Source organism: Rhopilema esculentum, chromosome 12 (assembly GCF_057945365.1).
Source record: "Rhopilema esculentum isolate cy_ngs chromosome 12, ASM5794536v1, whole genome shotgun sequence".
NCBI lineage: Eukaryota > Metazoa > Cnidaria > Scyphozoa > Rhizostomeae > Rhizostomatidae > Rhopilema > Rhopilema esculentum.
Genome location: NC_142826.1, coordinates 7,833,996 through 7,859,665, shown reverse-complemented (window position 1 = coordinate 7,859,665; position 25,670 = coordinate 7,833,996). Strand labels below are relative to the sequence as shown.

The 25,670-nt window shown below is 35.1% G+C and overlaps 1 protein-coding gene across 2 annotated transcripts in view; it reads left to right on the top strand.

Annotated features, from left to right (window-relative positions):
- The window catches only part of LOC148958738 (uncharacterized), a 76,588-nt gene that overhangs the window by 25,682 nt on the left and 25,236 nt on the right, over positions 1–25,670 (top strand). Inside the window, exons 3-4 of one of the 2 annotated variants that reach the window (XR_016144483.1) lie at positions 3,929–3,975; positions 11,819–11,878. Coding sequence is in view for 1 of the 2 variants with exons in the window: in XM_089111920.1 (XP_088968046.1) it covers positions 3,929–3,975; positions 11,824–11,878 (102 nt within the window). In the remaining variant the exon portion in view is untranslated. The remainder of the gene's footprint in view (positions 1–3,928; positions 3,976–11,818; positions 11,879–25,670) is intronic. The other variant, XM_089111920.1, reaches the window with a different exon arrangement.

Genomic DNA, 25,670 nt, shown 5'->3' with positions numbered 1-25,670 from the left:
TGTATAAAGACTTTCGTTAGCATCTCTTAAAATACGTATTGAAATTGTGAGTGCAAGTTCCCCAATTTGCTACAGTAATTCAAATGTTTCTAGCGCTGAATGAGTCGATTTTGGATTCATTCTTTCGAAATTACCTTGACTTTGATCAAGTAATTGCTATAAACATCATCGTTTTGCTGTACTTTATCGCTTTATTTTAGAAAAAATATTTTGTAGGAATTGTATAGTATTCAAACTTGGAGATTACAGTAAAAACCAAGTGTCCAATTTTAAAACGGTTGCGCTTTTTCTTGTCATTTTGAAATAATGTACATCTGTCGAAAAAGAGCATTCATCTGAATAAGGCGTAGCAGTTTACTGCTAAACATGATCTCTACAAATCTATTTGACTTAGTCAGATGATTCGCAAGCCATCTCCACAATTTAAAGCTTCATTAATCGCCAACAGCACGAGTCTTGATTTAAATAACATCCTAACAAAAGATTCGCAAAGATCTACTCATGACTAATATTCCTCATTCTCATTAATAAAGATTTGGGAGGTTCACATGATCTAAGCACAGATTTGCTTGTTAGAACAAAAAAGATCTCTAGGATTTTAAATCGATTTTTAGCAAGATAACTAGATGAGCGACTTAAAAGAAAAAGACCAATATTGAATGCTTTTGCATTTGGATGAGAGAGGTTTTTCCTTACTTCTTAGACCTTATCATTGACAAATTTGTAAGGTATTCTTCACCTGGGCATCTACCATGATATATCGAAATACACGATAGCTCATAGATGTCTTTAGGGTAGAAAGTCTTCTGACGATCAGTCTTTTGACGGTCAGTCTTTTTAATTGGAGTTCGGCTGGTGGAGCCAATGTTTTGGTCTCAAGAAACAGAAACTGTGATCCATTGCCTGTAAAATCTGCCCTGTTTGATTGAGCTGATTCTGGGCCAATAACTTCTAGCCTTTAACAAGATAGTCTGCGTACACAAATTGTATAAGAATGGCGATAAATCAACAATACGTTGAAACAAACGGAAAATAAAGAAATTTTCTTAAGTTTTACTCTGCTTTTACTATTGTGTATGAAATTTGAGGTTCAACTTTACGAACTGGAACATTTTCCATTTCACTTTGGATACAAAGAGCTAGAAGTATCTGGCACTAGTTCGTAGCTCAGGTTAGCGGCAACATAAGCCGGTGTAATATGCGTTTTGGTACCCTATGCAAATATGTAACATTGTGGAACGCAATGTGTTTCAAATCATGTGATTTCATCTTAGTGCGATATTATGACACTTTATAAATAACAAATTGAACACAATGCTTTTTGAGTTTAAAATTTCACACTTTTCAATCAAGAAAACTTTGGAGTCGCCATTAAGGTTGTACTTTTTTGCATAAACTTAACAAGGGAAATCATAGCACCGCTTCTTGTTAGTAGCCTCTTGTTAGAAATAGTTCCATTGTTCTTTACATTCTGAACAGTATGAGCCAGAGCATTTGTGTTCCCAGACCGGTTCGCATGCTAAATTCCACCATTCGTTTCGGTTCCCTGTTTTTTAAAAGCTTTGGTACATTTTTGTATAAGCAAAATTGTCATGCGTTTGTGTACCGGGACCGTTTTGCATGCTAAATTCCACCATTCGTTTTGGTACCCTATTGTTTAAGTGCTTGGGTACGATTTTGCATAACCAAAATTGCCATGCGTTTGAGTACCCGGACCGAAATGCATAAGGTTACCGAAACGCATATGACACCGGCAATGCTGGGTTCGGTCAGCCATTTGTATAGAATTTCAAACAAGAATGAATTGGTGACTACTGAGAAAATTTGGTCGCTATTTAGTCAATCTCTGGTCATTTGTTTGCGTGTTTGGAATGGCTTTAGGCAGTCGATTCTGTTAAAAACACTGCCAAAGGCCTGCAGGTGTCTGCATTAAGCTAAGGTCAAAAGGATCATATGCAAATCAAAATTGATAATTGAATTCTATATCAATGCAATGCCTCAGGCCTTTTTGGTCAACACCACCGTATAATTCCGTTTAATCTGAAGCGGATCTCTACTAGATGTTCGTATTCAGTAACAAGGACCTGAGTGAATTCTTTCGACATTTCTTTTACGAGAAAAACAGCGGAAATTAGGCCTATTGCAACAGACAATTTCATCACTATTTCAAACAGATGAGCAGTGTGTATATTATGACGATAAGCTATTTGCCGAAGACTCACTCGGTAATAGTGAAGTATTATCAAGACATGATAATCGCATTCAAAATGCACAATGTAAAAGACGGTTAGGATTTTACAACGAATAAAGATACATTTATTCTAGGAAGTGCAGATTATGAATCATACTGAGGCATTGAGCGGGAAAGAGGCGTTTGAAGGAAAGCAAATGTTTTAAAAAACACAGTTCATGCGCTTAGGCAAAAAGTTTCCGCGACTAATGGTTCTGTTTAGCAGGCAAAATGTTAGAGTGCTGCGGCACGAAAAAACGAAAACATAAGCAGACATTTTGGAAAACAATATAAAGTCAGAATAGATGAGGCCGGTTTCTCGGCCTTCTTTAGCACTGACTCAACAATATGGTCTTATTCACAAAGTCTACGCGAGTCGGGGGGTTAAGAAAGAGCAAATTAAAAGCTTTCCGTCTGAACAAAGATCAAGCTAGCAAGCCCAATCTGAGAAGAGTTGCTTTCAATTCGATTTGTCATCCTTTGAAAACACAAAGAAAAAGAATTAATAACATTTTGCAAATATTAATAGTCAAAAGAGAGGAATTGAAGGACTAGAAAATTTATTCACAAACCAAGTTGTGTTAATACTGATTCAATTCGGAAAGATATAAATTTGAAGCTGAAAGAAATTGGATTACTTGTCAACCGTTATACTTCAACATGAATTGCTGGGGAATATTGTCGCGACAAATTTAAGACGATTTATGGATTTGGCTAAAGAAAATCTTCTAAAGTTTGCTCCGCAACTTAGCTTGTCATGGCAATATGTGAATTAGTAAAACGACTCTGCAAGCTGTTGATAGTAAAGCCTGAGGTTTTTATTTCAACTAATGAAAACGGGATGAAAGCGAAGGGAGTGACCGATAACGGAAATTAATAAACAGAGCCTTGTGCGTTCTTGTGAAGGAATGCAATTTGAATAGGCAGTTTCATGAATGAAAATATCAAAAATTTTAATTAACAAAATAAGCACTCTGTATCAACAACTAATAATTTTGATGCAAATTTTGCCCAGTAGACCACCCTTGAGAAAGTTGCCATCGAAATGTCTATTAGAAAAATCAAAATTTCTCATTGTTAGCAAATGTTTGATTAAAAATTTCCTTCAATGGTGACATTAATTTTTTTTTGAACACGTATAGAAAAAATGACAGCCATCCTTGCAATATTTTTAGACTAAATTGTCTTCTAAGTGTGATATTTTGATCAATTTTCCATTATCTTACACCATCCGACTTTTTAGCAAGGGAAGGACAGATTTAGAGAGTTAAACCTTTTGAGACTCTTAAATATTAGGCACAGAAATTTTTCAAAGAATGTTTCTTTTACCAGATAGCTCTAATGAATGATATATCTCTAATGAAGATCATAAGGTCCCGTGTACTCATTGACAATGTCAAACTATCAACACGAAGATTTATTCCTGTATCAAGATATATATATATATATACCAAAGTGTTAAAATGTACTCCAAAACCTTTGTGTTGCGATATCTTTTTAATTCTTTGAAGAACTTAAGTTTTCTTTTGATAATAAATGTATCCACTGCTATTTCTGTCTTACCAAAATAGTGTGTTACTTTACATGGATAGATTTTTAAGACGTAAGGCTCGGCTGTTCAATGTTGATAAAATTATAAGTTTATTTTTTAATTTTTCAAAATTTTTCTGCCATAAATTATCCTATTTTTTCATTTAGAAGCTGAATTCTTTATCGAAGATTCTTGGAGCAATATCACAAATGAGGTAAAAATCCATGAGCATTTTTGCATTTCTATAATTTTCAAAGTTTTTGTCTCTTGCTCAAATACTCAGACTTAAAATTTCCTTTATTTGCAAGATACTCCTCGAGATGCTCCATGCTTTCAAGAGTTTAGATAAACATTTGACGTAATGAAAAAAAAGGGGAAAAGTGTAGGAAACTCTCGTCTAGACTAAAGTGGCCTAAAAAGCTCTAATGAAGAATTAAAGCCTATTGTTCAACGTCTTTCGGTCTTTGATTGCTGCTCAAATCGACAAAGCTTTCCCTAAAGCGCTTATGTAAGTCGAAATCTAGTTTTAATGGAATTATGCTGGCTCTTTGTGTGTCAAAGTGTATACACAAGGCCGCCTGCATGATCTCGAGAACGCAGTCAAAGTTTCACTATCTGATATTCCACTGTGGAATACGTACTCAAATATTCATGCTCTCTTGTTTGTGTTTACTTCCTTTCTCAGTCCTTGTATCTTTTGATACATTTTGAGCTGCAATTTAGGCTCGCTGTATATTAAGAAAAGGCTAAGTGACAAATACTTTTTGGAAATTTTTAAATTTGATGTTACTAGTAAATTTAGTTCAAACGAGAAAAAAATGCAGTTTGCACGAAGCAGTTGGGAGTGATTTATCACAAACAGTAGGTAGACGGCAAGGATTAACAGATCATAGTTCACCACAAAACAGTTTTTGCATTTAAGGTAGAAATGGTCATGACGATGGCGCAGAAAACAGGGAATTTGAGGTTAAGTGGAAGTGGATTAAAGGCCCATATGGAAATAAAATGCTAAATGACCCAAATGTGGTTCACGTTATTCGCGGGAATTCACACATGACTTAAAATGAAGCAGCTGATCTGAAATGCCTTCGGTGCATTTAAGAATAACTTGTAGGCCAAGGTGTCTTGTGAGAAATGTCTTTGGTCTCTTGGTTGTTGCTTCAATAAAAACATACTAACGACTGATAAATGTCGTTGACACTGGAATACGACCGCCAGGAGGAGCAAGAATTTCATCAATGTACTTATTTAGCCAGCTCAGACCTTTTTTCCAAAGATAATGTAAACATGTATAAAAGAACTGATGGGTCTCTTCTCATGTATTGGCTAACAAGTATGATGTCATCACCATCTCAAAAATTGGAAAGGGATTCTATTTATGCTAGTTCCACTAAGTGAACGTAAAGCTGTGTCACAAAATGCTTCATGGTTCTAGTTATCTAGCCTGTTTGTCTTTGAAAATAAAGTTTGCAGATTTTAAAAATGAATTTGTTTTCATAATTTAAAATTATTGCTCATTCTGAATAGATCTATGCTATTGTAAAAAGTTTTTGGATCGATGTGTTTGCCAAAGTACTCAATTAAGAAATTAAAAATTTCTTGGTTAATTTGCTGTTTTATCAGAGCCAAACAACAAGGAAGCATTAAACCCTTGATGTGTTTGGGATAGGTAGTTGCTTCTGAAACTTTTGCCTCTGAAATCTTTCAGAGATTCCTGTACTTTTTCCGTCAGCTATCATTTTTTCATTTACTACATTTCGTTAACATATCAAGATGGTTAGATTTGGTGCGAGGATGGCTCAGTTGTTAGATGCGCTGACTACAGACCAAAGAGTCCATGGTTCGAGTCCCTGACATGACCAAACTTTCACCGAGAGTGAGGAGAGTCGCCAGCTCTCTGTAATTCCAGGCGTAGGAATCACGAGATGTGGTCACATCGAGAGGAAGGACCAGGGCACTGCTCGATAAGCATAGTTTCTCAGTGTCTTAAAACTACCTTCGGATGCTAGATAGAAACATATACAAATACAAAAAAATATGATTAGCTTTATCAATCGCCTAATTAAGATGATTAGTCGATCAAGCGAAAATTTTAATGAAATGGAGCAAATGATTTGGTATGGCAATAATCTATGTCTACGCCAAAGGGCAAGCAAAAGTAGTGTGTTACAGCAGTCGTTAAATACGACGGATTCAGAGGGACAATATTTTATTGGAAAGTATTACTAATATCAGTTTTATTTTCAAGCTGATTGTTGTCTATTACAGAGATATAATTGAGCAATATTATATGTACAACACATTAGACAAGTTGGCCTGTGATTTTGAGCTGCTTCAATTTACCTTGGATAACTTGACCATCTGCAATCATATAGCTTTCCTTAATAATTCTTAAAATAATTCTCAAAATCATAATGGCTGAAGAATGTTTTAACGTAGGCACTACAAATGTGTATAGGTAAGCGCTTGCCTTGTGATATTTGGAGTGACAAAAGCTAAACTGAATCGCAAATGTCGATCCTAAGGACCATGAATTGAATTCTATTTTTGGCTTGAGTTGGGAAGACCGAGAACAGTGCCTAGCTCTCAGCAATTTAAGATGTAAGTCGGAAAACATCGATGGCACACGTTTACTTTTTATAAGGAACTTGGCTCGAGGCCTAGCTCCTTAACATCTCTTTTGATCATATTGCAGTAAATAAGTTCCTTTGTAGTTCCTTTAAGCACCTTGAAAAAGCACGGACTATTGAAAATAGGTTTTTTGCTATAAGTTTTTGCAAGGTTAAAGGAAACTTGACAGATGTATAATAAGGTACATAAAACGGGACATTGATATGTGTATAAGGTGCAAATTAAGTCAACAGACTTTGTGATTTTCCATTGTTTACACTGATAACATATCAAAAATTGCAACGTTCGGAAGAGATTTTGTCTTTGATGCTATAAGTTGGAAAATTGCTTCTGACTTCCACATGTACTCTACCTTACAAAGTGGCTCCATGTAAACAATAAACCGTTTCAAGGCTAGTTCCCTGCTATGTTTACCTGATGTCTTGGCGTTCAAATGGCAGTTGAAAACCATTTTGGTGACGGATATCAGTGTCAAGCAATGGAATGCGGTCCAAGTGGTCTAAAATTTCAATGATATCTTGCAATTGAAGCATGTTGAATTCAAAACCAGTTATGGGTTTGCTGAAAGTATAAAACAAACCCGAGCTGTAAGAAACTTAACTCATTCAGCAGGATGGTTGTCAGGAAGCAACAACACCCCAAGCCGAATGGTAAACAAAGAAAAGAGCCCTTATCTAATTGAATTAAGGGCTTGTTTGTGATGTTATATTTAACAGTAAAAAGATGAAAAAGCGAAGAAAAGCAAAGTCATGGATAAGATATTAAGAGAGTGGGACAACGTGGGCAAGGCGACTGAAAACGTAGGTAGATTAATTAGCTGCTTGCAACTAAGATTAGTTTCAGTAGACAAACTCTAGTGATATCAGTGGCTGCTGACTGCAAAATAGACTTGAATAGGTTGAAAATGGATGATGCGAGATTAAGTAGCCACGCTAAGTTGGCTAAATCTTGCAACAGCGCAACGCTTACTGTGCGAAAGCGGTAGAGACAGCCATCACCGGATTCTGCCGTCAATAGTCTTATTTAAAAGGATTCCATTTTCTGGTGAAAATGCAAAAGAGGAACTTGTATACAAATCAATGGGTTCGCAATCTTATGATTCAGTGTGCTAAGACTTTTGGGAGCGCGTTAAGGCTGTCTAAGAATACGTTTGATAAGTGATTTGATGTCTAATCACAAACAGATATCATAATATCTAACTCGATTATTTGAAGCTTTCCGCTTTCAATTGTTGAATAGATCGGACATGCTATTCTTCTGCAAGCAACATAGATAGCTCAGAGATGCAGCTTTGCCTGCTGCTGCTTATGTTTTGTATAACGACGATTAAAAGTAACAACTGTTTTAAAAAGACAAGAGTTAGCATTACTAGCAGGGGGAAGAGGTAAAGCAAAGGCTCTTGTTTAGACTACGGAAAACACGTGACAGTAAAGAATGCCTGCGCAAGAAGGAAATCTGCCTAGCGTTGATATCATTTGGCATGCACGTTCATCTTTGTTTGGTGTTCAAGGAGCTGCTTGGAAAAAGCATCATAGCCGCTAGGAAACCCTCGTTTTGCATGTGATTCAAGGAAAAAGCGGTATTGATAGCAAAGTTAAAAAGGACAAATATATAAATACAACAGAGATAAATTTACAAATAAAGGCATAATAAGTTCTCATGATAGGGAAAGTGCTATGTGATAGACAGAAATATTTTCAACCATAGGTTACAAGAGATTAGTGAAATAAGACTATGTCCCGATGCATTTCAATGACCATTTCAATTTCCCATTGGTTGGACTACACAATAGTCCTATTGTTGCGTATCCAATCGGCAAGGTAAGGCCAATTCTCAATCATTTCTTAATCATAAACGCGCTGCAGACCTACCAGAAAGAAAATCCGTTCAAACCCGCCCCAAAAGAAAAATAACAGCTAATACTTTGATTTATCCATTTTGAAAAGCATTAAAAGCAACAAATACAATTCAAGCAATCGAATCAATATAATAGGCACAATCTTTAATAGAACGTCTGGTTTCCAACAGTTTCTTCTTAGCTTGAATAGTTGTCTGGAGAAAACTGTATCCAACTTCTCCAAGGAAACTGATTATCCTAGGTCAAAAACACTTTTATCAGCAGATTGTACAGTCATTTGTTTACCCTATCTTAAAACTGAAAAAAGGCCACTGATGTACGTTTGAGTTTTCTGCGAACCGAAGTATTTTAATTTAAACAGCATTAAATTCTGTTCCTGAAATTTAAAGAATTTTATTCTTCTTCAAAATCATGTGCACATCTAGAAAATTATTCTTGGAAGACTTTCCGTTCGTTTGAACAACACTACATGGGTCTGCCAAGTTAGGCTTAAACATTGGAGTAAAAATGAAACATTAAAATACTGTCTAATGATACTCTGAAGAATTTATATAGTATTGCGGGCAGTCAAATTAATTTGTCGTATATCAAACAAAGAAAAGATATTCCATAGAATAATTTCACCAAACATTTACGCTATGTGAGAAGCCAAGAAGAGAAAATTATCAACTATGTTGGCGAATGCAGTTGGTTACTATAATCTTTACCAAGACAGCAGTTTGAATGTTTTGTCTTGTTAAATAGAACTTTGATAAGTCTTATCAGAAAAGCCTTGCAGCCAAGACTGAAATGTAAAGTTGCGTGGCCTTATCAGTAATGTTTGATAATCTTAATAAAAGTAGGCTCCGATAAAAGCCTTTCGTTGCCGACAATTGTCTGCACTTTTGTACCAACAGATAAGAAGAAACGTTTTAAATTCTACATTCAATGTTGTTACAAAATAATGAGAGTTGATTATGTTTCCAAAATATCAGACATCACAAAACATTATTATATTTTCATGAAAATCTGAGTGATTCACAAGGAAATATTTGATGAAAATCACATCTGTTGATATAGGAATTGGTCCATTAGTGTCTTCTTTCCAAAATGTCTTAGATACGTAAGTCCCGGATCAAGGAAAAAAATCATAACGCTAAGATACTGGCGTGTGAGAAGCAATCACCGACTATGTTAGGACTTATACATTTGCTGCTATTTTTATTATACAGTAAAAGATTCTTTTTGAATTTGATTTGAATTGCGTCATAACAATTGCACAATTTTTTGGCGGTACAGAACTTGAAAATGGCTTTCAATAAGACAAAAATTTCACAACAAGATTTTAATTGTGAAATGTTACGAAATGTTTCTTTCTCAAAGCCATTTTGCACGATGATCTCAAGTTTAATTTTTTTGCATCGGAAAAGATTAGTAAAAAGTAACAGATTGAAAAAAACAGATCGACAGAAACAATTAGATTTCAACCTTGTGCAATGTGTTAACTGGAAAATCAGCATTAAAGCTTGGTGTTGGTTTTTTTCCTGAGCATTTTTCTTTGCTCATTAAATTTTCCATGTTGTATCTGAGGTATGCAGCTTGATTCAGAATTAATGACAAACAAGAAAATACAGACAAACCTCCAACAAAATGCAAAAAGAAAACTGCTTTTCGCTGAGATATTAGAAATATTCTGAAAATGAGAAAAAACAATTCATCTTCATCTGCATAATCGACTCATTTCAAAGACACCAATGTAAAGATGGTTTGTCACTTGTGCTAGAGAATCTAGCTACAATAGCATGTTTGGCATGCGGCTGTCAAAAGCGTATGGTAGATCTAGAAAATCCCTCTAAATAACAATCGAACTTCTCTGTTGGAACATGATTAAGCAAGATTATCCACATATTAACCCTCGTGCTAATTATATCTTTTTTCGAATGAATAATTAATTTCCTTCGGGAATCCTAAATCACATTGAGAATATTGTGTGCAGAAACGCTAATAGAGTTTTGATAATAAAAAGGCCATCACTGTATTTCATAAGAATTATTAATTCTAATAATTATTCAGTTTCAAAGATAGGAATAAATCATTGATAACAAAGAAGAGCCCTAATTAATTATTATTGCACACTCTGCCATTACTCAAGAAGTAAAAATTAACGATAAATGTATTTTACGTGTTTCAGCACAGTTGAAGACATAGTTTGTAAACCAGAGGAATCTGAAGACCACAGCATTTTAAAACTCAAACAAAATAAAAAGGGGGAACATAAAGGAGGTAGAGGGTTAAAAATCACAAGGCAATGTCAATAGAAATGTTTAGATAAGAAATGTTTAGAGTTGGGCCTATATTTCATTTGATAAAAGAAAGTTTATTAGAGAGAATAGAATGATTTTCTTTGTTGGTTGGAAGTAGGTGTCTTAAAGTATGCAAGGTCATTGGAAGCAAAATTTTGTTTTTTTTGTTAATTGTATAAAAGTTTATCAAATTTAGAAAAAGCAGCCGAAAGAATTAGCGAAAAGTAAGCATGTTCTTTTGATACGACAGAAATTTCAAATAATTGTCACTAAATTGGTATTTGTAAGGGCTATTTTGACCATCGTCGAAAGGTAGACCGTTTTTTAAATCATTCATGATTTGTGTCAATTTGAAAACGAAGAGCTCTAGGGAGAAAGGCTTACAGTCCTATAAACGCTTCAGATTCCGAGAGCTTAGGCAGCTCATAATACTAGCCTAAGCAAAAAGATATGTTTGACTAAGTGCTTCGAACTGATTAGTTAGATATTAGCCTGCAGTGGAAAGGCAATCGTGCACAGTCTATATGAAAGTTAACTTGTCTTTGCAATTTAGCTTGAATGACCACTAGAGTCAGTCTAAGACAGTTTCCACAGCTCCTAAGGAAACTGCCTCAAACCTAGCTGATCTGCAAAACTGTACGCCTGATGGTTAAACTGCTTTTGTAAAATTGTACTGGATAGATGTGGTACTGTTTCTCATCTTAATGGCTACTTGATACCAGATTGATATTTTTGAAGGCAATAAGCACTCTCTCGATACACTCTCTTGTAACACTTTCCTGAAACACTCTCTTGATACACTCTCTTGATACACTCGCTTGATACAATCTCTCGATACACCCTTTTGATACTATTGGTTCTTCTAATTTCGCGTTGAAGGAGGTGAATGCTCCAATAGCTTTGTCGCTCGGGATTTCCCAGCCACAATGCTAGATAACGTCCCCTGATTAAGACTTTTGTGCCGAAAGGTTTATTAATGTCCAAAATTACCCTTTCATCCGCTAGCAATCGTAAGTTATTGTATGGATGGATTAGGCAGTGGTCATCAAACTTAACCTTCGGTAGTTTTTCTTTTTATGTAATGTAACATGAGACTCTTTTTAAATCAAATACTTCCTTGGCTGTAAAAATGAATGCACAGTCTCGGGACAGACTTTACTTTCTAATTCTCAATTTATGCCTAATAGTTGATGGGGAAAAGAAACTTATTCTAGGTATGAAGGATCTAGGATTCTAGGTATTTCTAGGTATGAAAGTTCTGCATATATTTCTGCTTTCTCGTCTAGAATAGATGTCTCCCATATGTAACAAGAAGATGTCTTCCAGGACAAAGTGGATGCTTGGAAGTAAGCAATTCTTTTTTGAATCAATATTTTGCACTGAATTCATTAGTATTTTATAGTGCTACTCTAGTGGCAGTTTGTGATATTGTAGCATTGGTTGTTAGAATTAACAATTGAGAAAAAGGTAAGTCTAAAGTTTGCCAAGTTAGAAGTAGGCCGGCTTTTTTATTTTTCGCTGCTACTTGCACATTTGATTCTTCAGCATGACTGTGATCATAATTGATATTAACCGTGCTCTTGTCACGTCGAAATAAGTAAACTATCGCTCAAAAGACGTTTCTTACAGTTAAGAAGGAAGAACTTACAGTCTCTTTTAATATGAGAGCAGCCCTTTTACAGCGGGTATTAAAATGATGAGAAGATGGCATTTGTATTTCGACCAATGGTCAATCTCAAAGCCACCAATAACATCTAAAGCAGTATAATCTAAGCTCAATCTAACTGTCAACGGTTGCTGAGCCAACTAAGCGAGATATTCTGAAATGTTTTATTGAAAATAGTCAGCTCGTTCCCATCTTAAACTGTTGTAGTTGAAAATTTAAAGCTTTTTAAAATATGATAAAGCGCTACGTCTTTTCTGTCGAATGTACAGAAGAACGTGATCCAGCACAGTTTCTGATGCGATGTGTTTAGCAAAGGTATGAAACATTTGATTCATACCAAAGATATGCATGCCAAAGAAGGTGCTTTCGGATTGTAGTTTCGCAAAACTGCGTCAGTACTGTTCTAAACTTTAGAGAAGAGGCTTGTCTCTGTCTTTAACCAATGAGTTTCTCCTGTGCTCAGCCAATACCGTTTTCTTTGATATAACACTATATTATAACAAAATATTTAATTCAGCCTGTAAGAGACTGGAAAAACCCCGAACGTGAAACATCTTTGCTACAACGCAATGTGATTGTAATACACTTGTTGCATTCGAGTTGTCTTGACACCAAACCTGGGTCTCCATACGACTGTGGATTTTGGTTCCGTCTAAGAAACAATTGTAGTTTAAGGCGTCGATGGCCTTAATTTATGTAAAAATACTTACTAATAGCTAGTGTAAAAAATATTGATAAATATGTTAATTAATTCAATGAAATCGGGGTCCGTTTAACTCAGTTGTAAGGGACTTGAAATAAATTGCATTAAAAGATCTCGGGGTCTGTAGATCAAAGTTTTGTTAATCGTGCAAAGCTTACTTTAACTCGAGTTAGATGCGGTATCATTTCCACAATAAAACTGTCTTTGTCCGTAAAGAAAAAGTTCTCATTGTTAGATTTAACTAAGAAGGCTTAGGATATATCAATGACGGAATGTCTTTGAATTCGCAAAATTCTGAAAGAAAAACCGGTGCACGGCCAGTTATGATTTTCCGCAGAAATTCAGAAGACGGGAATTCGACAACCCTATTCACACAACTAGATCTGACTAAAAGCAAAATCGGACTCAAAGGGGAGCGCAAGACAGATTTAACGATCAGACAAACCCTTAGAGAACAATAGAATGGGGACAATGAAAATAATTGATTCCTTTGTCATGCTAAAGACTTCTTTTTTATTGCAAATGATGGGCTTCTCCTTATTTTCATCGCACGATGTGTAATAGGATTGTACATCGCTTCATCCGTTTTCATTATGCCTTTGACTGTCTTTGCCGACAAGCCAATGGCTGTCCAAGAGCCAAACAGATGCGGAGACGAGGCTTGTATATAACGATCCTCCTCTGACCCCCTTTTTACTCAAGAGACTGAAGCAGTCAAGCTCAAAGTTGGTTCGTTGACGACAACACGCATTCTTTGGTAAGTAGATTACTATTCTTAAATTTGCGAGGGATTTGTTAGAGACTCTGCAGTATGTTCAATGGTGGTGTGAAATCTCCATTTTATTTTCACGGCAAAAATTTTCTCCTATGTAGAAAATACTCAGGCATTAAAAGATATCGGGCCAGAAGAGGGATAAAGGTAGACAATCTTTATATGAGCAATGGTGCTTAAATTGTGAGCTCCAGTCATTCACTCTGAATGTGTTTTTAAGCTAGTGAGCAGTGAGACGAAACGACTTAAACGCGACCCACTGGCAGGCTTAAACGCTTTTACTCTTCTCAACTTTTAAGCGCTATTAAATAGCAGCTTACGGGCTACTTGTTTAATCGTGGGCTTAGTGAAATCCAAACTTTCTGATTCTGTCATTAGAGGTATTACAAGATCACAATATCTAATGCTTTGGACGGGCAGGTTTGGTCTAAGAAGCTGAGAGCAGCCATTGGAAGTTGCCAATATGACTAATACTGATGTACGTTGTCAGCATTTAACTATCCACGGACAGACAGTAGAACAAGAATTGAAAGTTTTTGAAATTGAGGATGTTGGTAGATTCTTTTTGCGATTTTATAGTTTGTCAAGAGCACCCAGTCGTGAAATTCATGGGACGAAAGGTGTCGTTTTGTTTCAATCAAAGCATTTTTAATCTTGCAATAATGATTGCAAATTACCATTGCCAACCTTTGTATAAACACAAACAGTGTAAATACGAACATCCTATACTGCTCTGATCTTAATATAGCATTAAAATATAATTATAAGCGTTAGCAGATATTTTTTCGTTTGTTTTTTATCATGAAAATGATGAGTTGTATAAAATAAATGTTAAAAATTTAAGTGTAGCATTATGTTCAAAACATGAGACGATTGAACGACTAAAGAATTCGTTTAAATTTCAGCTATCGTAAGCATAGCATTAAATGTTGATATTGCTTGAAGGAATAAAATGTGATATGATTAGATGCTTGCATCAACAAAGTTTTCCTTCATATTTATTTTTACGACTTATTTCTACAAAAAATTTTCAGACTATTTCTGTAGAGAAGATTCATTGATTGAAAGCTAACCAAAAGCGAGAAAAGCTATACCTTTAGAAATTTCTATAGTGTTTTAATAAGTAAACAAAGAAAACATCTTTTTTGCTATTGTTTTTTTTAATATGAACGGAGGAGTATATTTGATATTCTTCCATTTTTGTCCACGGGATCTCTTAGCTTCAAGACCAAACATAGAATATATTTTTTGTAAAATGATCCAAAAAGTTCCAAAAGGGACCTGCTATTGGCAAAAAACAACAAAACTACAAATTATAAATAATAATAAAGTCATATCTGTAATGAAAAATGCCAAACTCAACAACTTAATCAACGAACTTCAATGTTTACATGCAAAACGCAATCAGATAGCTAGATCAATATGCACTTGAATGCAAATATAACAAACAACCTTTTGTGTTAGAGCTAGATGCCTTTGAATTTTGAGCTTAGTGTGTATTTCAAGCACGTAAATACTATCATGATCTTGTCAGTTACTATCATATCCCTATATTGAAACTTAGTTGCTGTGTGTTTAAACTTGGTTTCAAGTATTGATAAAGTGAAAAAATGCCTAATATGTTGCTACATATCGTAATAAACTTACAGAAGAATGTCCTTAGTATTTTGCTTAACTTGACAATAATCTATTGTATTAAAATTCATTGAGCAAGTTTTAGAATTAATGCTCAACATAAGAGTTTATGAAGCAAGTTTCGGTTAATTATAGCAAAATTTTGACAAAATTCTTTATCCTCTAATAAACCTGTTTTCAATATAATAAATCAAAGAAGAATATGATTTACATAAAAATTATCAATCTCAATGCCTTAATGATCGTTAACCTTTTTTATTTGGGCCTTATGATTATAAAAGTTTCTTTAAAAATGAGTTATTTATCTTTTGTCAACTTTTGTTCACTCCGAATAGTTTGTCTTGAATCAATTGGGATTCATTTGAAGAATAAAGCTGGCAACTTCTTTGCTAATGCTAAGCTCGACATTAGATGGTATAAGACTAAGCTTAAGGCAGAGTTTAATTTAGTTTTGGATACACTGTTTGATCATTGTGAAGAACAATAACAACTGTTGCGTTGTAGATGGAATGATGAGTGTTGTTAGCATATACATGTCAGTTGAAACAATATGCTAGGTAACATACAATCAACTAGATTCATAACACTGCACAATACAAATTCTTAATGATTTTCTATCATTCAAAATCAGCAGCTTTTATCTAAACTCAGCCTTTAAGAGTAAAACTGAATTGACTGATTGCTGTATTTCTTGATACTACTAACTCATTCTCGATTTCGACTCTCGCAAAGCGCGATATAGCATTCTAAGTCGACAGAAATGCTCTCTACACCATCTCCTATTCTTGGGGCTATATATACTTTTCTATTCAATTTGTACTGGCAGTCGTAAATTTGTTGTCAGACACAATCTCATCTGATTGTGCTGCTTGCCAGGGTTCTCATTACACCGAATCATTTTCAAAATGAAGATGTAAATTGGCTGGACAGGTTTTTGCTACAAACAAATTCTATGACAGACCAGTTAGCAATAACCGTAACAGTCTGTTATGTTCGCGTGAACATATGATTTTGGGCGCCATTAAAAGCAAAAAACATCGATTCATGGTATATTTGATATATTCATTACATATTTGATGCATGTTAATATCTTAGTAAGTGACTTGGTAGATCTGAGCATATTCAATCAAACGAAAACATGCTTTTAGACTCAATTTAGAGTGATAATAGTGCATTGGCAAATTGAGACCTTTTTCATATAATTTTATCTAGTGAAATCTTACATCAAATAATTTAAAGGTTTTTTGGATAGTTAAGCTTGCTATGATGAGGCGACAAATCATCATAAGCTATTCTAATTGCTTTTCAAGGGAACCTCAACGAAGCTTTATTGACATATCTTTCTGTATAAGCTGTTGGTTTTCAAGCAAATCCCTCTCAAAAGCTGCACATTTTAAGACATAAACACCATTACAGAAACATTTCCTTTTTAAGTTGTTTAATGGAAATATCGTAAAGTCAAGGATTATATATTTTTTAAACGGCTTAAATTCCACGCGAGCCCTGACAGTAGATTGAAAATCAAAGGTACACATGACGAAATACTTTATAATTCACTGTTGTGTTAACCTTAAAGAGGATTGTCTTCTACTCTAGCTGTTAGAGGATCGAATTAATCAGGTCCTACCTGAGATGATTCTGATTGAGTGATTAGACAGAAAATAAGAACAAAACCCTAAATTTAGTGAGGATTATCATATTCAAATGAAACGCTTGTCTCTTTGTTGATACATTTTTAGTATTTGATGAGTGTAAATGTATCTTAGATAGAGTCAGATAAACAATGAGAAAGCACAAAACAAACTTTTTGATTAAATCATCATTAAAGAAAGCAAGCTAGATGGTTTTCAATGTTGGAATTCTGAAAAATAAAGCCGAATGACAACGCAAATGTGTCATTGTGTAGTTTACAAAAGTGTAGTATTCAAATAGCTTAAGTGTACTACAAAATTGTATATCCAACAACTTCGTATTACTATCGTTGGAAACAGCAGTATATCAAGCCGATTCTTTACTAAAATAAATACATAGCCTCAGCAGACGGGAGAGTATCTAAATATTAGGTAAAGAGCAGTAGCAGTGCCTTTGGATACTTGACTCTCAAATCAATGCTAAATATTTCACTCCTTTTTTCTTCGAAATACTTCGTGCAAATTTATCGAAGCATTTTTACATCTGCGATTTGGTTGAGGCTTTGCTTTTTCCTAAAAATCTATCATTTGCATTAGTAAAAACTTATTTACTTGAAACATGCACATTTATGAAGAGTGACTTTTATTTGGTAGAATAATAGTGAACATTTCTTGATTTATGATATGCAAGTATCATAAAATGCTATCGTATTATAGTATGCATCATGTTAAAAATTGCTACCCTAGAAGCCATTTTTAGCGCAAAAAGAGCGCTTAGCGTTCACGATGGGTGTTCATCTACACAGAGATCCGAAGACTCATAGCTTTTTTCATTTTACTTTGTATACACAAAGTGGCATTGATCATAATCCCATCTTCTAACGTCGTTTAAGAAAAACATGTTTGATCCGTTTGGTAACCAGACCGAGGTTTGCAAACGCCGTTTGGATATTGCTAGCAGAAACCTTTGTAATGAATTATGGGTAATTTCCTACATATATCCTGCGTGCTATTTGCACTGCACTTAAAGTTGTGAGGTTTTTAAAAGTAATCTTGTAATATCTAAAGAATGGGAGAATCTCAAGAATGGAACTTGAGACGTTTCAAAAAGTGAAAATCATTTTAAGGAACAGAATCTATGATATAATTTGAGGCAGTTGAAAAGAATGTTTCTGGAATCAACGTTTCGCTTCAAGCAGGTCTTGATATTTTTGTTATAATCGGACAAATATCCCTAAGGCCTTTTAATGGAATCTGCCTTTAAATCGATATAACCATTGTATCAGCCAGAGCATTTTGCAGTCTTGAAGCTGCCTCTAGCTGGACACATAATTTGAAGCTGCCTCTACCTGGACACATAGCGGTCACAAATCACTTAATCGTGTACAGAAGGAACACGAATATTATATCACGTGAACCTTTCTACAGGAGATAGATCTGCCTTCTTTTCCTGACAATTTCATCAGTTGTGATATCCAATTTCATGCAGGATGGCATTGTCGTTACGTGCGTATTAGGAAATTCCAAACTTTTGCTCAATACTCTCAGCAGAGGATTCTCAGGTCAGGGTTGTTGGACTCCAAGAAATGAAAAGACACTATAAACTTCCAAATAACGGGCTTAATTCAGCTTTTTAGCAAAAGGTTCAATATTTTCACATTTTTCGTTTATTTGTAGCTAAGATGTGTCTAAAATGACAGCACACAAAGCTGATAAATCTTGAAAGACTTGTGAGTAACACCTGCCTTAATTTTTTAAGGCTCATTTTGCTAAAGAGCTGAATTTGCATTGGTAAATAAGTTCTTTACTATTTCTATAGCCTATAAGAGATTGAAATCTGCTGGCCTAAGCATATTTGTCACCCACTGAAAAGAAATCAAATTTTTAAAGATGACCAAAATATAGTCAGCGGTAGACATTTTCTGGTGTCGATGGCAACTGAATAAATGCCTCCCTCCAATTCCATATGACTCAGAAAATTCAGCATAGAAGTTCGGCTTATTAAATGCAGGTATTAAAGGCTCTTGCGCAACCGGCATGCTTAGCGGCAGCTGTCTTGTGAAATTAATTGTGTTCTGTATTTTCAGGTAGTACGATATTAGGCCGGTTTGAAAATATAGCAGCAAAGCATGCTGGTTGCGCAAGAGCCTTTAAGAAGAAACCCAGTACTTGGGTATACAGAATTGCTTCCCATTCGAATGATTGTGATGCTTTGATTGGTGTTAAAATCGATTAGCAAGTTCGCAGCAAATTAATCCAAATTAGTACAGTTGGTGATCACTAAATAACCTCTGTTTCCAAAAACCTCAGAGCATTTTCCAATGTTATCATCCCTCATCCTTTCACAATCTGTTTTCTAAACTTTTATACAATCTGCAAAAGAAGCGCTTATAAAAGTGTTCTTAAAACAAATTTGAAAAGAAAAATATACCAGGCTTTTCCATTTATTGTTTATTTCCCTGTTTTCTGAAAACATTTATCAGATAATAGCAATGCCAAGACTGACTGTTGACTTACACTAATCAGAAACCGATGTCGTGCTAGGAGCTGTTTCCTATCGCCAACCTAACGTGATTTCCTTGAATGCTTTTTGATTAGATATCTTTATCATCATTTTCCGTGTTACAACTATTGTTGGAAAGGAAAACGTCGCTCGCTCATTTATGGCGAATAGCTGGAGAAAGCAGTTTCCTTGAAAAACCTATCTCTATTTGAATAAAACCACATCTATCGTGACCGCATACTCATTGCTCGGCACGAGTACAGATGCCATTGCATCAAAGACTACCTGAAACGGCACCTCATTCAGTTGACACATTGGCTTTGTGTGCTGTCATTCCAGTCCCGACACTGCCTGGCATTAACAGTTGGTTTGGATTAAATTCTTCATAAAGAATCGAGGTAATTTTCATTGATATTTATAGTGAAAGGTTCATCAGCAGTAAATACATAGATATTGGGATGTATACGGGACACTATGTCACTCTAAACTCTCACATTTAATATTAACTATGACCTCTTAATGTTTAAATGCCTTTCCAAATTTTCAAAGATTCAATTATCAAGTCGGCCACCTCTAAGTGAGGACCAATCTTGCGTCCAGATGCTACTTCCCCTAAAATGTTTTAATCAATTATAATATCGATATATCTACAAAAATGCTGAGACAAAATGCAATTTTTGTAACTTTCTACTTTACTTTGCCCCTGTTAATTCGAATCCCCCTTTCCCCCCGAAACAACGTTGGATTTGTATCATTTTTGCTTCAAAATCATGCATTCAGCATTGAATCAGGGGGGGGGGGCTATTTTTCAAAGGAAAGAGAAAATACAAACTTTTCTTGAAAAGTCTCAACTATTTTTGTCCGGGGTTGTAGATCTGCCACTGTGCCACTGGTATGTTCATTAACCATGATTGGGTTTTACTGAAACAATTAAACCTAGTTTTAGGACACAATTTCTAAAATTAAAAATGCTTTCCAAAAGGTAGCTTAGAATGAGAAAACTACTACCTTCAAATTAACGTTATGCAAGCAATATTTCTCCTAAGAAGCTGCTTCAATCAGAATATAATTTTTCAATGTGTCCAAACAGAGCTGGTTGAATAGAGTAATTGACACATGAGACCCGCGAAACTGCCCGAGTCCCGCGGGAATCTAGATATTTCCCAAACTTTCTTATTAATATTTAAAGAATGACCCCTAGTTGCCCCACCCAGATGATGGAGAAACCAGACCATTTGATACAATTCTCATACTTTTGGAATTGACGAAGCGGTAAGGAATTAGCTCTGATTTAAGTCCGTCATAAAATTAGGAAAGTTCGTAGTTAAAAAGACATTGAGATAAATATTTTTGACAGCCATCAGAAGATGGCCAGTAACTCCATGCCTCCCAACTACATACCTCCTGTGCGAATTTTTTCCCTACTTTCATGTTTAGTAGTGTCGCTTTCAATATTATTCAGGAATCGCAGAAAATATCAATGATATCGAAAAGGGCACCATTTCAGTCACACTATCGGGTGGGCTTAAAATACCAGCTAGAAGCTGCAAAAGTGCTAGCCAGATACCTAAACAGCACCTTAACATTTCCTCTGCCAGAACAAGCTTCTTAAAATGCTTCTATGTATAATGTTCGCACCTTGCCATATTAGATAAACACATCTGACACGTGAACATCTTTTTGGAAAAGAACCACTTGTTATGCCTTTCTGGTACAAGCTTCAATAAATGTCAAAAAAGACAAAAAGGTCCAATAAATAAATCTAGGAATATAAAGAATCTAAGGTAGGACCCAACTATCGTTTTTTGTCTTTTATACGTATCTTCGACCCAATTTTAATTGTATAAGTTATGATGGTTAAATTGAGTGGTGTTGATGACACGTACAAAAACATAGACGAAAAAAAGATCTCTCTTGGCAGCTTGGTCGGTGAACGGGAAGACAGCGCATTGAAAAAGAAAGCTTGTCAGGTTCCAATACATTTTAATTAAACTATTCTCGTGAATAGAAAATAATCCTCAAAGAATACAAAAAAACCACACAAAAAACGTCGGGCCTAATGAGCTTTGAAATCTTCTTATACCTTATTGTGGCCACAGCTTTTATTGTCATTTCTCTCATATCTTTCCCATGCAATTCATGTTTGAAATGCGATGCCCGAGCGCCAATAACGAGATATGGAAAAGGTTGGATTTCCCATTGAGACTCACATACTAATTCACTTTTAGTTGAGCATGCGCCCTCATAATGCGGCCTATTCAAACAACCCTTGGTCTAGACGCTCAGATTGATCTCGTTACTAGGCCCTGCCAGTCGAAGCTCTCCGGCAAACAATGGTGTACGGATACCGAAACATATCACTGCAACATTCTAAACCACGAATGAACTTTCTTGTGGCTTTCTAATGGATGCACTATTAACTCATCGCATACTAGTAGTCTTTAAGCGTTATCTGATTGAATATTAACCTTAGGAAATGATGTTGATAACCTTGCGACCTTGCTGAACGAACAATTAAGAGCATCTTCACCTATTCATGCATTTGCCTCCCATGAATGCGAGACTTCCCTTGCATCGAACTCATAACCTCTATACTAAGGCGGGTTAAAGGAATCTGGTTGCATCTGATAATTGCTGTTAAAACTTCTGAAGAAACTTGGTAGAGTTTTATTCCACCTCTTTTGCTATTGTTAATATTTTCGTCAGCTTGTTTGGTATTTCATAAGTATTAACTTCAGAATACCACAAACTGGTACAAGTGAACTTTAGGGGGTTCCTTTGATGTGTCTTTGGGTTCAAATTTCAAAAGTTGATTAGAGCTATAGATTTGCTCACAACATTTGGTTATGGATACTATCTGACTTTACCATTAAATAAGAAAAACTCCTAATTGACTGCCCGTTGCCCTTTAATTGGAGTTTTATGAGCAAAACAACTCATAAGCCGATAAAGTAACTACCAAAATCTCAATTAACTTTCCCGTGTTTCATATTTAGTTACCTACAGCATGTCCCAAACAGACTGATAGTTTAATTTACAATCCATTTGCTTCACATATTAATTGATAGATGTACGTTTTTTCAAAAGAAGGAATTTGTTGACACAGATTAGTAATCAAATCCAGAAAATCTTCAAGGGGTGACTTTTTTTCACCCCTTGAAAAATCACCACTTTCTAGCAAGCTGTTTGAATCTTTTTGCCAACCAACTGCAAAATTAAAACTATAAAGTTTCATATAAACATAAAAGGTGAATGGACCGCTGTTTAAATGAATGAATCGCCGATTTAGATGCAAGTGTATTTCTTCTTTATTTCTTGATTCAAAGATTATCTACTTCTCATCACTAATTCTTAGTTACCAGGGAAATGCTTTGGTACTGAGAAAGTTCTAATGAAGAAAACTTATCTTAAACTGATACAGTGGTATCGTAATGTAACAACGGGTAATAAGATGAAAGTTGGGTCTTAAAAGAGAACTTTCAAATATTATAAGATCGTTGATATTATAGGTTCAGATGCTACGCGAACGCAAGCTCATTTCTAGCCACAATATGTTCTTAGAAGGGCTTGGAACAATTGAACTCTTAAAGGTACTAAAGGAAAGTTGTTAGCGCTTAAACCTGAGTACAGGATTAAGCCTTTATAAGCGGCAAGATTCAATAATGAATAGCAATCGTCTAAGATTTTAGTCAACCTTCAATAGCAGCGAGTTACTGGACAATGTTTTCGGACATTATCATGATAATTTTGTAATCTAACGTTAAAGAAAGGCTAAGATAGGAAATTTTGGTTTGACAAAGTATTTGAAGCCGTTTGAAGTTCAGAACACAAAGGTGGCTTTAAGAGAAGGAGAAAACTTTGGCAACAGAAAATGACCTACCATTAAACATTGAACAGAGAATAGTTTACAAATGTCTGGATTCATTTGAAAATAAAAGCATAGCTTATAATAACAGGCATTAACAAGGAGTGTTTCGAAGAATGTGCAAATTTACAAACAACCAAGGCTAGTTCAGTTCTTTGCAGAGGTTAGAACTCTGCCGCGCTTTTCTCCCTAACAATAAACTATGTAAAAACTGCTTATGAAAGGTGTATGGTTTTGTTGGTAAATGCTGTTGGGTCATCGCGTGATAAAACAAATGCTTTTATGTTCTGTACATGCATTGCCTATAATCAATGAGTTATCTGGTAGGAGAAACTTTTCTTTTCTTGCCAGCGGTGATAATGCAAATATTAAGGTTTCTGCATATCAACCATAATCAGTCGCCAAGTTAACATAGAAAAGCCCCTCATCTACAATATCCTTTTCCAATAACATTTCAATAAATATCTATTGTTTACCAAAAACTCTATTGTATATTAGTTTAAATAGTTAATATAATTGTCTTATTTTAATTCTAAGAGTTTGTCTTATTTTTTGCTGCCATCATGAAGCAGGCAGAAAAATCTTGACCTTAAAGTAAAATAGGCAATAGGATTACACTTTAACCACGTTTCTAAACTGAATAATTTTTCCTTATAGTGCAAATAGATTTTGCTTATTTATTTCTAACGAAATAAAGCTAAAAATCTGTTTTTCTACCAGTAGTTGCTCCATGTGCAAGCTAACTCCTCTCTGATATTTGGAGCCTCAATAATTCTTCTTCAAATGAAGCGATCTTGACTCTTAAAGCGAAGGCAAGTTTACTTAGAATGACCTTCAAAATAACACACAGTAAACATCTCTCAATTGATCTCTTTACATAAATCATTTCCAAAGAAAGTATGTGCCATTACAGGTTTAAATGTTTAGATGCGATATTTGAAAACAAGATCCATTCTCTGGCCACACACATGCTTACACGAAACAATGTGAAGTTTTAGTTTGTTTTGAGAGTACAGCAATAGCTCAAAGAACGGAATATCAAAACTAACATGCTTTAGCCGATGATTATCGAAACTGAGGGTGTCTCTTTTCAGATGAGTTTGAAACTGGATCCTATGAATGACAGCTGCATTCCGATGCAAACCCTATCATATTTCTTTAGAGTACTGAACTGTGAATTTGTGCACAACACACCTTTTATATTATCATGTTACCTATATTCGAGTCTCAATACAGAACAATTAACAGAATAAACAGAAGCGATCGTCTTCGTGGGGTTCCACTCTAAAACATTACTAAGTTTATCCTTCGATGAAACTTGAATGAATTCCTCTCCCTTCTCAGCTTCATGCTCAGCACAAAGGTACAAAAGAGATTATCAAAGCCAGCGAAGCCATGTGCTGAACAAATTCTGTTGTCACGTCATAAGCACTCTTCTGAAATATGCGTGTTAAATACCTTTGAACAAGAGGATGTACCTTTCAATAGAAATGATACATAGAAAGCAAGCCATTTTACACACAGTTACATCTGTGGCATTGTTTCATATTGCATGCATGTTGCACTGTCAGCCTTAAGTGTAGTAAGCAGAAAATCCGATTTTAAAGAAGTTCTTTCTTAGTCACAAATCAAAGCCAGCATCTTACAATGCAAGGCTTTCATTATGTACAAATTTTCCTTCGGATTGCTATACTCCCTAAGACTCCTTCTAAATCATTGAGAATCGCTCAGAGTTCAGATTTCAATTACTCTTAGATTTGAAATTCGTTGAAGAAATTATGTGATTTATGGCCAAGTATACTTAATCTATAAAGCATTGCAAGTTTGAACAAAATGACATAGTAAAAGAATTAGCTAAAGTAGAAGTTGCTGTCATAATTCCACGCTGAAGTTCCAATTGAATCTAGAATTTGAAGTCTTTGCTGTAACCTTTGACATAAACTTCCTTGCGATTTCCGAATAAGGCTGCATAAGGCTATTGTATAGTCAGTCCATCGATTCCTCGCTTTCATGGTTGATCTTCATGCTCAATCAAAATTGCAATATGTGATTTGAGAAGGTTGTCATTCATTTGACAAAGGAATCACCGAGTTTCATAATGTGCTGAGCGTTTGTATTGTAACGAAAAAATCACTTTGTGACTTCAATCGTAAGCCTTGTCTTTTCTATTTCGATTGCAACTGATCCTTTAACTAAATATGTGAGCAATCACTTACTGATTGATTGGTGGCCCTTTTGCAGATTGGAATGTAGACAAACTATTGCCATGAAATTTCTATGTTTTTCTTCAACGCTTAGAGTCACAATAACAACTCCTTTATCATTTGTTTCTTCTATTCGTTCTCCACTAATGAGACGGATAA